The 14,980-nt window shown below is 33.8% G+C and overlaps 1 protein-coding gene across 1 annotated transcript; it reads left to right on the forward strand.

Annotated features, from left to right (window-relative positions):
• The first annotated feature begins 10,360 nt into the window (after positions 1 to 10,360).
• On the forward strand, positions 10,361 to 14,755 carry LOC130976601 (dnaJ protein ERDJ3A). The gene is made up of 7 exons (XM_057901508.1): positions 10,361 to 10,666; positions 11,380 to 11,435; positions 11,543 to 11,616; positions 11,822 to 12,405; positions 12,495 to 12,833; positions 13,145 to 13,498; positions 13,866 to 14,755. Exons 1-7 carry the CDS (start codon positions 10,565 to 10,567, stop codon positions 14,151 to 14,153), a joined length of 1,797 nt encoding a protein of 598 aa, XP_057757491.1. The 5' UTR covers positions 10,361 to 10,564; the 3' UTR covers positions 14,154 to 14,755.
• Positions 14,756 to 14,980: the final 225 nt, after the last annotated feature.

Below are 14,980 nucleotides of genomic sequence, written 5' to 3' on the forward strand. Positions count from 1 at the left end.
TGGCCTTAGACAGATCAGAGACTATGTTTGCTAAGCTATAGGGACTCTACTCATAATTCTCTATCTGTTACTGAGAAGATGATGGAAAAGGCTTGCTATTGCTAAGCCTGTTTCTTCCACCATTATTAAAGCCTTGTTGGGGCTTTTGTTGATCCTTCCATGAGAAATTTGGATGATTTCTTCATGAGGAATTATAGGTGTTTCCATAGGGTTCACCCATGTAATTCACCTCTGCCATTGCAGGATTCTCAAGATCATAAGCTTCTTCTTCAGAAGATGCCTCTTTAGTACTGTTGGATGCATTTTGCCATCCATTCAGACTCTGAGAAATCATGTTGACTTGCTGAGTCAACATTTTATTCTGAGCAAGTATGACATTCAGAGCATCAATTTCAAGAACTCCCTTCCTCTGAGGCGTCCCATTGTTCACAGGATTCCTTTCAGAAGTGTACATGAACTGGTTATTTGCAACCATGTCAATGAGTTCTTGAGCTTCTGCAGGCATTTTCTTTAGGTGAATGGATCCACCTGCAGAGTGGTCCAATGACATCTTAGACAATTCAGATAGACCATCATAGAATATATCCAGGATGGTCCATTCTGAAAGCATGTCAGAAGGACACTTTTTGGTCAGTTGCTTGTATCTCTCCCAAGCTTCATAGAGGGATTCACCTTCTTTCTATCTGAAGGTTTGAACATCCACTCTAATCTTACTCAGCTTTTGAGGAGAAAAGAACTTGGCCAAGAAATTGTGACCAGCTTATCCCAAGAGTTCAGACTATCTTTAGGTTGAGAGTCCAACCATACTCTAGCTCTGTATCTTACAGCAAAAGGGAAAAGTGTAAGCCTGTAGACCTCGGGATCAACCCCATTGGTCTTAACAGTATCACAAATCTGCAAGAATTCAGTTAAGAATTGAAAAGGATCTTCTGATGGAAGTCCATGAAACTTGCAATTCTGTTGTATCAGAGAAACTAATTGAGGCTTTAGCTCAAAGTTGTTTGCTCTAATCGCAGGGATTGAGATGCTTCTTCTATGTAAGTTGGAATTTGGTGCAGTAAAGTCACCAAGCATCTTCCTTGCATTATTGTTGTTGGGTTCGGCTGCCATCTCCTTTTCCTGTTCAAAAATTTCAATTAGGTCCTCTTCAGAGTACTGTGCTTTAGCTGCTCTTAGCTTCCTCTTCAAGGTCCTTTCAGGTTCAGGATCAGCTTCAACAAGAATGCCTTTTCCTTGTTTCTGCTCATATGAAAGAGAAGAAAACAAAGAAATAAGAGGAATCATCTATGTCACAGTATAGAGATTCCTTTATGTGAGTAGAAGAAGAAAAGAATAGAAGAAGTAAAAGAGGAAAATTCGAACACAGAAGAGAAGAGAGGGTTCGAATTTTTTGAGATGAAGAGCAGTGTTAGTAAATGAATAAATAAATAGAAAGAGATGAGAGAGAGAGAGTTTTTGAAAATTGTTTTTGAAAAATTGGTTAGTGAATTTCGAAAATTGAGATAAGAAATACAATTAAAATTAAAATTTGAAACAATTAGTTAATTAAAAGAATTTTGAAAAAGAGTGAGGAATTTTCGAAAATTAGAGAGAGAGAAGTAGTTAGGTGGTTTTGAAAAAGATAAGAAATAGTAAAACAAACAAAAAGTCAATTAGTTAGTTAAAAAAGATTTGATTTTTAAAATTAAAATTGATTACTTGACTAACAAGAAACTAAAAGATATGATTCTAGAATTTAAAGATTGAACCGTTCTTAATAAGAAAGTAATAAACTTCAAATTTTTGAATCAATCACATTAATTGTTAGTAAAATTTTTGAAAATCATGAAATAAAGATAAGAAAAATATTTTGAAAATCAATTTTAGAAATTTTTGAAAATAATAAAAAAATAAAAAAGATTTGATTGTTGAAAAAGTTTTTGAAAAGATAAGATTTTTAAAATTGAAATTTTGACTTGACTAACAAGAAACAACTTATTTTAAAAATTTTTGACTAAGTCAACCCAAAGATTTCGAAATTTATGAGTAAAATAAGGGAAAGATATTTTTTTTATTTTTGAATGTTTAATGATGAGAGAGAAAAACACAAATATGACCCAAAACATAAAAATTATGGATCAAAACACATGATGCATGCAAGAACTATATGAATGTCAAGATGAACATCAAGAACACTTTAAAGATCAAGATGAACATCAAGACTTATTTTTGAAAAATTTTCAAGAAAAGAAAAACATGCAAGACACCAAACTTAGAAATTTTCAATGCTTAGACCCTATGAATGCAAAAATGTATATGAAAAACAACAAAAAACACAAAACAAGAAAATATGAAGATCAAATAAGAAGACTTATCAAGAACAACTTGAAGATCAAGTTGAACACCATGCATGAATTTTTCGAAAAAATGCAATTTTTTTTTAAAACATGCAATTGACACCAAACTTAAAAATTGACACTAGACTCAAACAAGAAACACAAAATATTTTTTATTTTTATGATTTTATGAATTTTTGTATTTTTTCGAAACTTTTTTTTTGAAAAACGAAAATAAATAAATAAAATTTTTTGAAAGATTTTTGAAAATTTTTTGAAAAGAAAATTACCTAATCTGAGCAACAAGATGAACCGTCAGTTGTCCAAACTCGAACAATCCCCGGCAACGGTGTCAAAAACTTGGTGCACAAAATTGTGATCATCAACAATGGCGCCAATGGACTTGGAGCTCTCAAACGTGAATCACACTTTGTCACAACTTCGCACAACTAACCAGCAAGTGCACTGGGTCGTCAAAGTAATACCTTACGTGAGTAAGGGTCGATCCCACGGAGATTGTTGGTATGAAGCAAGCTATGGTCATCTTGTAAATCTCAGTTAGGCGGATTCAAATGGTTATAATGGTTTTCGAATATAATGATAAATAAAGCATAAAATAAAGATAGAGATACTTTTGTAAATTATTGGTGGAAATTTCAGATAAGTGTATGGAGATGCTTTGTCCCTTCTGAATCTCTGCTTTTCTACTGCCTTCCTCCAATCATTCTTACTCCTTTCCATGGCAAGCTGTATGTAGGGCATCACTGTTGTCAATGGCTACTTCCCATCCTCTCAGTGAAAATAGTCCAAATGCTCTGTCACAGCACGGCTAATCATTTGTCGATTCTCGATCATGTTGGAATAGAATCCATTGATTCTTTTGCGTCTGTCACTACGCCCAACACTCGCGAGTTTGAAGCTCGTCACAGTCATCCAATCCCTGAATCCTACTCAAAATACCACAGACAAGGTTTAGACTTTCCGGATTCTCAAGAATGGCCGCCAATAGTTCTAGCTTATACCACGAAGATTCTGATTAAAGAATCCAAGAGATACACGCTCAATCTAAGGTAGAACGGAAGTGGTTGTCAGTCACGCGTTCATAAGTGAGAATGATGATGAGTGTCACGGATCATCACATTTATCATGTTGAAGTGCAGCAAAAATCTTAAAATAAGAATAAGCTGAATTGAATAGAAAATAGTAGTAATTGCATTAATACTCGAGGTATAGCAGAGCTCCACACCCTTAATCTATGGTGTGTAGAAACTCCACCGTTGAAAATACATAAGTGATCAAGGTCCAGGCATGGCCGAATGGCCTGCCCCCAAAGTCTAAGAACTAAATGTCCGAAGATAGATACCAAGATGAAAATACAATAGTAGAAAGTCCTATTTATACTAGACTAGCTACTAGGGTTTACAGAGATAAGTCTTAGTGCAGAAATTCACTTCCGGGGCCCACTTTGGTGTGTGCTTGGGCTGAAATTGAGATTTACACATGCAGAGGCTTCTCTTGGAGTTAAACGCCAAGTTGTAACGTGTTTTTGGCGTTTAACTTTGGTTTGTGACGTGTTTCTGGCGTTTTACTCCAAAATGCAGCATGGAACTGGTGTTGAACGCCAGTTTGCATCATCTAAGCTCGAACAAAGTATGAACTATTATGTATTGCTGGAAAGCCCTGGATGTCTACTTTCTAACGTAGTTGAGAGCGCACTATTTAGAGTTTTGTAGCTCCAAAAAATCCAGTTCGAGTGCAGGGAGGTCAGAATCCAACAGCATCAGCAGTCCTTTTTTAGCATGAATTAGATTTTTGCTCAGGTCCCTCAATTTCAGCCAGAAAATACCTGAAATCACAGAAAAATACACAAACTCATAGTAAAGTCCAGAAATGCGAATTTTGCATAAAACTAATTAAAACATCCTTAAAAGTAGCTAGATCCTACTAAAAACTACCTAAAAATAATGCCAAAAAGCGTATAAATTATCCGCTCATCAGTTCTACTGGTTCACCAATTTATTGTTGGTTTGACCGATTTTTTATCAATTTTTTACTAGATAATTTTCTATGTCAAGACCAATTAGAAGACCAGTTTTTGATTAACCAAGTTGAACTGATGGGTCCAATTCAGTTTTCAGAATATTGATTTTTTCTTTTGGGCGTTACTATTCTATTGTTTATCAAAATAAAAAATCTAAATGAACGGATAAAATTGGATGACCATATAAAATATTTTTTTTATCAAAATTAAACCCTTTATTTAAGACATCTAATTTTACAAAGACTAAGTTAATCGTGATTTTTAGAAACTAATTTAATTAGAATAAAACTCTACAACCAAGCAAAATACTTAATCAAGTCCAACCAAGTTGTTATAACCGTTTTCCACACTCATGGCGTTCCTCCTCCTCCTCCTCCTCCTCCCGCACTAATGTTGCTACTTCTTTTTTTCTCATCTTTTTCTTTCATTATCGTCGTCATCACCATTATCACACCATAACCTCTATCTCCTATTCCTCCTTCTCTTTTTTGTTTTCTCATTTGAATCTCTCCGATCTCCTCCTTCTTTTTTCTCCTCCTCTTCTATCATGGTTATTATCATCATCGTCGTCTTTTTTTTATATGTATAACAGTTCAAATCCAGAATGCACTGAAATTCCTTAATGATGAGGACACACAAACAAACTCAGTTCAAAACAAGTTCAGACCAAAAGTGCACCTTATTTAAATTCAAAATGCACCAAAATTAAATCCCAAATTTATTAAAATTAAATCCAAAATGCATCGAAATTACTTAATAATGACGACATACAAACAAACTCAGTTCAAACACAAGCACAATTTGCTTAATAATAACTCAAAACAATTTTTTGTCATCGTCGTCCTCCTCCTTCTTCTTCATTATCATCATCATCTTTTTTTCTGTTCAACTTATCCTTCTTGTTTTACCCTCTCATGATTCTTCTTGTTTTATTCTCTTAACAAGAATAAAAATAAGAAAACATCAAACAAAAAAGAAGAAGAAATACATAATGCTGCAAAATTAGTAAGAAGAAGAGGAACCTATATTCATTTAATTAAATAAGATTTAATACAATACATACATGTTCATTCAAGTTTAATATGAGAAGCAACGTTCCTAAAAAAGAAATAAGAACAACAGAAAAAAGAAAAATAATAAGAAAAAAATGCAGTATTAAAAAAGACATTTTTGTATATTTATAACAAAATTTCGATACCCAAACTTAGAAATTTATGTGTTATTGTTAAGAAATTTTGGTGTTTTTTATCGTATAAAATTATATATAATTCAAAATTCTTTTTTTCTCTTTTTCTTTTCCCTCTATATCTTCTATGCTTCTTTTTCTTTTATATTTTTTTATCTTTCTTTTTTTATTTTTTATTTTTATTAATTTTTGTTTTATTATCTTAAGAAAAAGTAAAAAAATCAAATAAAAAAATAACTGCAATATCAAATAAAAAAAGAAGAAGAAGAAACGAAAAAACAAATAAAAGAGTGAATACCCGATCTGACCCCTAACAATTTTTGCGAAAGACAACGAGGTCCTTAGAAAAAAAAATCACTTTTCGGCCCCTGAAATTTTTTTCCGTGAGACAAATTAGCTCCTACGCCAAAGTTAAGATGGTGATGTGTCCGTTAAGTGCCAGCTTGGATTGGCATATTAATGAATCACCCAACTCCGTCCCTGATAATTTTTTGAAAATATAATTTCGTGTTTTATCCACACTTTATGATCAACCCTAAATGCCTATTCCTCCTTCCTTCTTGTGTAGAACCCTAACTGTCTACCACCATGAGCCATGAAGATCATTCTTCAGAATCTAGGAGTCACAGCCTGCGTGGTTATAGTATTGGCGAAGAGTGTAAGTGCTGCACCTTTTCTTCTGGAAGAGTTGTACAGTCAAAAAATAAGAAATTCATGTCTCCAAAATGTCATTGTGGGTTCTATGCAATTCTCTTCCAATCTTGAACAGAACTTAATCCGGATAGGTTCTTCTTGGGATGCCCTAATTACAATGTAAGTATTGATTTTTTTGTATATTTCTTAAATTTAAAAATTTTATGTAATTTTGGTCTTTTTTTACAATAAAAATTATTTATTTTTAGGCACCTATCCCACATTGCAAGTATTTTAAGTGGCTAGATGTATTAGTTCATGAAAATATTTATGAGGACATTACTTCTAAGAATGCTATTTTAATAGAAAGGAGACTGAAGGAGGTAGAACATAGAATGAATGAGTTAGAGATGGAATTGAATTTGAAAAATCAAAATGAAATTGAATCTCAAGATGGTAGATATTACTTCAGATGTTTTAGGCTTATAATTTTGGGTATAATTAGTATCATAATTGATGTAGTCTTTAGGACATGCCCTAAGTAATTGTCATAACCTTAGCTGTGACATTTTATGATAATTATGTTGCGTTGTAATACTTTTAAGATGTAACTAAATCTGTGTAATATTATGTTTTATGTTAATGAATTTGCTATCACTTTAATCAGAGATAATATTGTAGTGAAAGAAATTAGATTATGTTACAAATGTGTAATCACATATTTTGCTGGATGAAGATATAAAAATCTGGGTATACAATAATTTTAAGCTAAATATATGTTTCATCAAATTAAAAAAAGTCTGTACAATATGATTTTCATATATGATATATGATAATAAAGATGGAGCTATAAACACAATTTAAAATAGTTCCATAATCTATTATAATAAACTTAGCACCAAAGTATAATTGTTTGTGCTGTACAATAGCAAAATAATATATCTCTAAATTACAGTTGTCTAACTTATATACCAGCGAATTCATTTACAACTATTAACGAACCAAAAGATAATTAATTGAGTTCATAAGATACATATGACTTTTCACTTAGAACCAGGTTAGGCCTTAGAACCACTAAGCCCAGTGTGTTGTCCACCTATATTGTCCCCTGAACCAAATCTAACATTACCCCTTCCACTAGGACTAAAGTTGGGCCAAACATGTTTCTTTCTTTTCCTCGCATACTTTCTTAAATGAGCCTTCTTCTTGTCTGTATTCACATTTCTAGCAGCCTTCCCGTCAGTACCACCCTTCCATTATCACAATCATCTTTCTCATCAGCAGCCTTCTTATTAGTATGTGTCCTCAGCTTCATTCTGTCTTCGTCACTATCAGTGCCACTACTCTCATCATATGCATCTGAAGGAGGATTTTATGCCTCATCCTCTAAACTTCCATCATCTTCATCAGATGAGGATGAGGAGAAAGAATCTTTAACTTGAGCGGCAGCCTGACCTAAATCCTCATTAACATAGCAAGGCTCACCAACTGGGTGTTCAAAGTATAAATTAAATTTTAAACAGTCATTCGCTAATAAACTGTTCTCAAATCATTTATCTCAAAATCTCCCTTAATCACATGTAGACCAAATTCTAAATTTCGAGTTGCGAATTCTAACCAGTACATTACAGCATAATCAGCATATCCTAAACTCTTTAGTAATTCTTCTAGATAAAAAAAAGTTCACTAAATCTAAGTTCATTGGAGAAAATTTATGTACCTTTCCATCTAAGTACTTCAACATCCATCACTATCCTTCCCAAGTCTCCCACCATGGTGAAACACAGATACTGCAAAATTAGACATCTGCAGCACCAATAAAAGACAAATTCAGCAACAATAACAATAGGTAATAGATAGATATATTTAAAAGTAATGTAGATTATTTAGTAATTTTAATGATTGATATATCAAATTTTAATGTAGATTATATATCAATTTATCAAATTTTAATACATAGATAGATAAAGTAGATTATTCACTAAACAGGACAATGTGAATTATATATCAATTTATCTAAAATTTAGATAGATTAGTTCATACCAATGGAACATTTTTGTGTGTGCGTATATGTGGTGGAGCAAAGAAAAATATCATTTTCAAGAAAAACATATAAGATTCAAAACAGATACAATATTGCATTGCAGTAGACTAAAATACAAAGTTATGAATAAAAAGGAATTGAAGCATCAACCTCAACAAAACACATAAGCTTTTCGGTCAAAATATACATAGCATATTTGTTATTGAATCCTAAGCCATGTTCTAATTAGGGGTGTTCAAATCCAAACTGATCCAAATTAAACCGCTCATCAATCCAATTCAAATCGAAAATCGATTAAAACCGCACTAATTCGGATTTGATTGGATTCTATTTTTTGCAAATAGCTGGATTGGATCGGATTTCGGATCTAATTTTCATAACCTATCCAATCCAATCCAAACCGTATAATGTACTGTAATATTATTATTTTATTATTATATTTACAGTTATACTTATAACATGTTCAATTTGTTATATATTTTTCTATTATTCATGTATTATTATTATTTAATAAATATTTTATGTTTAAAATGTTATTTATTTATTTATTTTAACTAATCTATAATTTTATTTCTATTGTTATGTTATCGTCGGCTTTTTAAGATATTGTTAAGACTTGTTATGTCATTGTTGATTATTTAAAATTTGATGTTGATACTTGTTATATGTATTTAATTTTTTTAATTTACAAAATCGCAAATCTAATCCAATCCAAACCGCACCGTAAGTAAAATTAGTGTTCGGATTGGATGGGTTTTTTACTCAAAACCGATCCAAATCGCACTGCGAACACCCCTAGTTCTAATTCAACCCTTCATGCAAAATTTGAATATAAACAATACTCCAAATCATAGGTTTTAAAGCATGTTCAATGGCAGAGAGTGTGAATAAAACCAGCTTCAACTTGATCATACACATGCAATGGCAGAGAGAGTGAGTAACGAAGCTTACCTCTCAACAGACAGTTCCTCTGTCACGGCGCTGTCAAAACGCCGTCAATAACTCTGTCGGGACCAACGTCTTTCTCCAAGTGAAGCGTCTTCAACGAATTTTGGAAGGGAGAGAATTAGGGTTTTTGTAATTTTAGAGAGTGAAAGAGAAATTCTGTGTTATCACATATGAAATTTGTTTATTTTTAATGAAATTGTTAGGGATCGAGTTGGATGGCCCACTAATCTGTCCATCTAAATTAGCATTTAACTGACACATCATTAACTTAACGTGCTACGTAGGTATAGTAAATTAGCTTTAGAGACAAATTATTAACAGAAGGACTAACTTGTCTAACAGAATTAAAAAATAAAGACCGAATAGAAAATTTTTTTCTAGAAATCTTGTTGTTTTTCAATATTATTGTCAGAGCCATTTTAAATTTTTTCTCCTAATAAAATATGGTAAAAATTCAGATGAAGTCTACTTCACGTAAAGTTAATACCTGAAAACCGTTAAATGAAGATTAATATATGGGTAGTGCTAGGGAACCAATGGCTTAAGTGTACAATGTGTACAATGGGCTAAATTTTTGGTGAACATCACCATACTATCTAGAATAATCATCCGATACCAAGGATAACCATCCGGATACCAAGGATAATAAACATCTCAATAAAAAATTAAACTGATTTTGGGGTTCACCAAGGATCGAACTCTTGACCTTTCAAATCTAGAACTCTAATATCATATCTGAAACCACTCATCCCAAAAGCGTAACCTAACAGGACAATGTAATACTAATGGTCATATCTCTAATACTTCTTAAACCTCCATTGTACACATTGTACGCTTAGGCCATTGGCTCCCTATACATTCTCTTAATATATATATATATATATATAATAATCTTATATGAAGTTAATACCTAAGAATCATTAATATATATGCAATGATAAAATCAAATTTTGATTTTACTCATCCTACTTTTATATCTAAATTTTTTAGCCGAAAAGATACGAAAAAAAGGGACATGATTTTACACATATGTACCATTTAGACTTGCTTATTGCTTACTGTCATGTAGCCGCGGTAAGTTGCTAGTCTTGTATGAAAATATACAAGAATCCTAAAATCTGATTGGTTGATATGCGCTGGTGTCCCAATAAAATAGCCACGTGTATCTAACTGGCTAACTCCCTTAACCTCGAAGTATCTAGATTTTCTCCCCCGCGAACCTATTTAACCGCCAAAGCTTCTTAATCGTCCGTCATCATCACCGTTAATCGCCATTAATTTCATCCGAAATTAAAAGAAAAAGACAAAGGAAACAAAGAAAACGCAGACACTCACCGATTCTGAATCATTGCCACACACAAGAATAGAGAGTCTCCGTCGAATATACCGATCCGGGTATGAAGACCCGTTCATCCAAATGGGTTATTTGCGTCTTGGTCACTCTCTTCTGCTTCCTCGCGTGCTTCAAAATCGAAGCCAAAACTATCGACCCTTACAAGGTTAGCTTCGCACTCCTCTTTTTTTCTTCCCCTCAATTGAGTGTTCTCAAAAGTAGGACTTTCGAGAATTTGATAAATTACAGGAACAAAACTGGTGTAAAAGGTGTTAATTTTGCAGGGATTAGTCATTATTGTGGGGTTTCAACTTTCAAGTGGATAATTGGTGATGTAGTTGCATCGTTGCATGCTTGACAATATATAATTTTTTTTCTTTCTATGATCTTGCCTTTTAGTTCTAGTTGCTATTTGATACTAAATATGGGGTTAATCTAAAAATCGATGAAATTTGGGGGTTGGAACTTGCAAAATTGGATTTTTCCGTGCCATAATTTGATTTTCGCTTGTCGTCTTGATCCGCATTACAAGAATTTGGATAATCTCTCTGTTTTTCTTGGTTTGACTATAGAAAACAATGTTAAGCTAGCACTAATAAGTGACTTTTGGATGTTTGAATTGAATATTCATTATTTCAAGTCCTTGTCTTTAGTTGCAACGAAAACCTGAATTTTTATGTATTTGTATGGTTTGAGAGCATAAACCTGCAAGGCTGCAAGAAGCAAGTTATTGTCTTCTATTTTGAATATGTACATTGATAGCTATTTGTTTGGAGCTGTCTTTGAGAAAGAATCGAGATAGTTTTCCAAGCAAAAATAAAAGGTTTGATTATTAATGTTGATTGTGTTCATATACTGAATTTTAATGTTTTTCATCAGGTTCTTGGGGTTGATAAGAATGCAAGTCAGAGGGAAATTCAGAAGGCTTTCCACAAGTATGTTCACACCTCTGATGTCGATGTTGTTCTTGATGCTTGTCATTTTCACATATGATTGATTTTCTTTATTTATTTTGGTTAATTTTCTTTTTCCTGCTTTTCAGGCTCTCTCTTCAGTATCACCCTGACAAGAACAAAGCCAAGGGTGCACAAGAGAAGTTTGCTCAGATTAACAACGGTACACAAAGTCTCTTTCTCTCTCTCAGACACACACAGACACAGAGACACGCCGCACCTCAAAAAAGAGGCTCATACTGAAACAAAGATTTGTTACCGTTGTTCAGTACTTCATTATATGATAGTCTTATATTGTTTCGCTTGCTTTCTTTGTGGAAACATTTTTTGTTTGGGATGTTAATATTCTTTTTCGTCCTTTTCAACAGCGTATGAGATTTTATCTGATGAGGAGAAAAGGAAGAATTATGACATGTATGGTGATGAGAAAGGACATCCCGGATTTGAAGCTGGCCAAGCTGGAGGTCAGGGTGGATATTCTTATTTCACGGGTGGTGGACCGGGACAAAGCCAGTTCAACTTCAGACCAGGGGACTGGCAGGGTATGGGTGGGCAAGGAGGAGGATCGAAGTCATTCTCCTTTTCCTTTGGTGGGCCTGGTGGTGGTGGGTCCGGTGGATCTGGCGGATCTTTTGGATTCGATTTGAATGATATTTTTGGTAGTTTTTTTGGCCGTGGCGGAGGAGGAGGTGGTGGGAGTCAGTTTGGGGGTTTTGGCAGCGGTTCAACTGGTTCTCATTTTGGAGGTTTTGGTAGTTCAACTGGTTCTCAATCTGCGTCCAAGAAATCCTCTAAAAGCTTTAAAGCCATAAATTCACGAGTATATGAGAAAGAAATATTTGATCAGGGGATGACGTGGATTTTGTTAGCTTATACACCATCATTGAAGGGGATCCAGCACTTCGAATCTGTCTCTGAGGAGACTTCCAGTTCATTGCAAGGGGCATTGAAGGTTCTTATTTATCTTTAAACCTTTCTCAGTTTTGTTGATTACTTGATTGTTTGGAGCTCCATTGCTTATTTTTCTCTATTATGTTACAGGTTGGAAGTATTAATTGTGAAAAGGAAATATCATTCTGTAAGGAGATTGGTGTGAATCTGCGCAGAGCTCCACGGCTTTTTGTTTATTCTTACAAGGAGAATGAAAAGGGTTCTCTGGTTGAGTATACTGGTGACTTGTCTGTTAAGGATTTGAAGGCTTTTTGTCAAGAACACTTGCCTAGGTTTTCCAAACGGACTGACGTGAAATCTCTTGATCAATTAAGCACTACTGGAAAGTTGCCTAGGGTGATGCTTCTCTCAACCAAAAAAGACACTCCTGTAATCTGGCGTGTGCTTAGTGGCTTGTATCACAAGCGCTTGGCATTCAATGATGCACAGGTATACACAGGGTCTCCCCCTTTGTTTAGAAGTTAAGGGAAGATAATAATTTGGCTATGTTTGTGAGTTGTGGCTTTGGAGGAATAGGACTGGAAGGCAAGGGCTTGAATCGTAATTATGAGTTTGAGTCTGTTACACTCTTTAAGCCCTGATATTTTCTCTTCTTCCCTCTAAAACCTCAACTTACAAACGTTCATAAGTACTTGTCTGGTATTTTTAAGTTTGCATTCAGCTTTAAACCAAGAATATTTTGGTATTTTTAAGTTCATATTCAGCTTTAAACATTTATTTTGTGCTTATATCATTTGTAGGTTCAAGATGTTTCTGATCCAAGAGTGAAAAAGTTAGGAGTTGATGGACTTCCAGCTATTGTGGGTTGGCTACCTAATGGAGAGAAGCGCATTTTGAAATCAGGGATTTCTGTAAAAGATTTGAAATCTGCAGTTCTTGATCTTAGTAGTCTACTTGATAGTTTTGAAAAATTATGTAAAAAGGAAGCATCTGGGCATGCTACGAAGACACAAACTGATTCTGAAGAGGGACACATACAGTTGCTTTCTAAGTCTAACTTTGAGGAGCTATGTGGTGATAAAGCTCCGGTATGCATCATTGGTGCCTTCAGGTCTTCTAAAGCCAGAGGAAAGCTAGAGTCAATTCTCTCTCAGGTAAGTGTAATTTCCATTTTGGTCCATGCTTGTTTTGCTCTTTGGAGAGGTCAAACCTAAGTTTAATGGTACCAAAATGAATTTGCACCATTCCTAATGATTAATTCTTCAATTTACTAATGTGTCTAATTTTGTTATTTTGGATGTAAAAAATGCTATATGCGCATCAAAAATCAGCCACCATGTATGTGTTAAATACACGTGTTGATTTAACTTATTTTCAATGTGTATTTTGTATTTCTACATGTATTTTATATTGGTGGCTGATTTTTTATGTACACATAGCATTGTTGTTTGGAAATAGAGGTAGCAGTATAATTTTATTTTATGCAAAGCTCTCACAGGGAGATAACTTTTTTCGTTTTAGGTCTCCCAGAAATCACTTTCAAGGCGACCAAATCAAGGAGCAAGCTCTAGGGATTCAATCTCCTATGCGCTCTTAGATGCTGCAAAGCAAGAATCATTTCTAAAAGCATTCAACAAGACAGATTACAAGTCATCAGATAAATTGTTGATCGCCTACAAGCCTAGGAGAGGTAAATACACTGTATTTAAGGGTGATATGACAATGGAGGAGGTTGAGAATTTCATCAGCTCAGTCCTCAGTGGAGATATACCCTTCAGGGAAACACAAAATAAACCTCTACTCAAGTAGAAGATTAAACAATAATGATGGGTTTTGCAGCACTTTTGGTTATGCCAACCCATGTACATAACTCACAGAATAGGGTCTTTTGTATTTTATACCAGCAAAGAATATGTGGAGGTTTTAAAAGAAAAAATGCTAATTGAATATTGATGCGTCATGCATGGGATAATGGGATGCTGCATCTTGCTCTCACCGTCACTGGCAATTTTGCTTTGAGAACAGACTACAATGAATTTTGTTCTTTAGACATGTGATGTGCTTGGGGGAATGATGAGAATGTAGAGTTGTAGTCATGGGTGTGGCATTATCTAAAAATGTCCTCGAGGCAACTGTAAAGAATACTCAAAAATAGATCATAATGAGAGATATATTCAGAATCGATTCTATCAGAGTATTCTATAAGCTGCTGAAGTAAAAGTATGCATTAGTATACTGTTTGATATAACAATTTGTTGTCGTTGATTTTTCTTTTTTTATTTTTTTTTTGTTTGTGCGTGGCGTTGTTGATATATTTTGGGGCTTTGATGTTCATTTTTTGTGGTGGGTATAGAGAGGGCTTTGTGATAAAAAGGTTTATTAGTTCTGTGGGAGTTTTCATCTTGCAAGATTTTAATTTAACTTTAACCTCCAAGACCAATTTTTTTTTTAAACTTTAACCTCGAATGAAATAATAATGACTGCATGCTGTGGATTGTAATGGTAGTCCGTAGATATCTCCAGAAAAATGAAACAATGTATTTATTATTAGATTATCTGAGGAATTGATACATACATAATAAACCGTCTTTCAAGATTTTTCATTTTAATGATAAAATTGCTAGTCAATTGTCAAA

This window comes from Arachis stenosperma, chromosome 4 (genome assembly GCF_014773155.1).
Source record: "Arachis stenosperma cultivar V10309 chromosome 4, arast.V10309.gnm1.PFL2, whole genome shotgun sequence".
In the NCBI taxonomy this organism is placed as follows: domain Eukaryota; kingdom Viridiplantae; phylum Streptophyta; class Magnoliopsida; order Fabales; family Fabaceae; genus Arachis; species Arachis stenosperma.

Coding starts and splice junctions, on each gene's coding strand:
- LOC130976601 (XM_057901508.1), top strand. CDS start 10,565: ATGAAGACCCGTTCATCCAAATGGGTTATTTGCGTCTTGGTCACTCTC. Junction 10,667..11,379: donor AAACTATCGACCCTTACAAG/GTTAGCTTCGCA, acceptor GTTTTTCATCAG/GTTCTTGGGGTTGATAAGAA. Junction 13,499..13,865: donor TAGAGTCAATTCTCTCTCAG/GTAAGTGTAATT, acceptor TTTTCGTTTTAG/GTCTCCCAGAAATCACTTTC.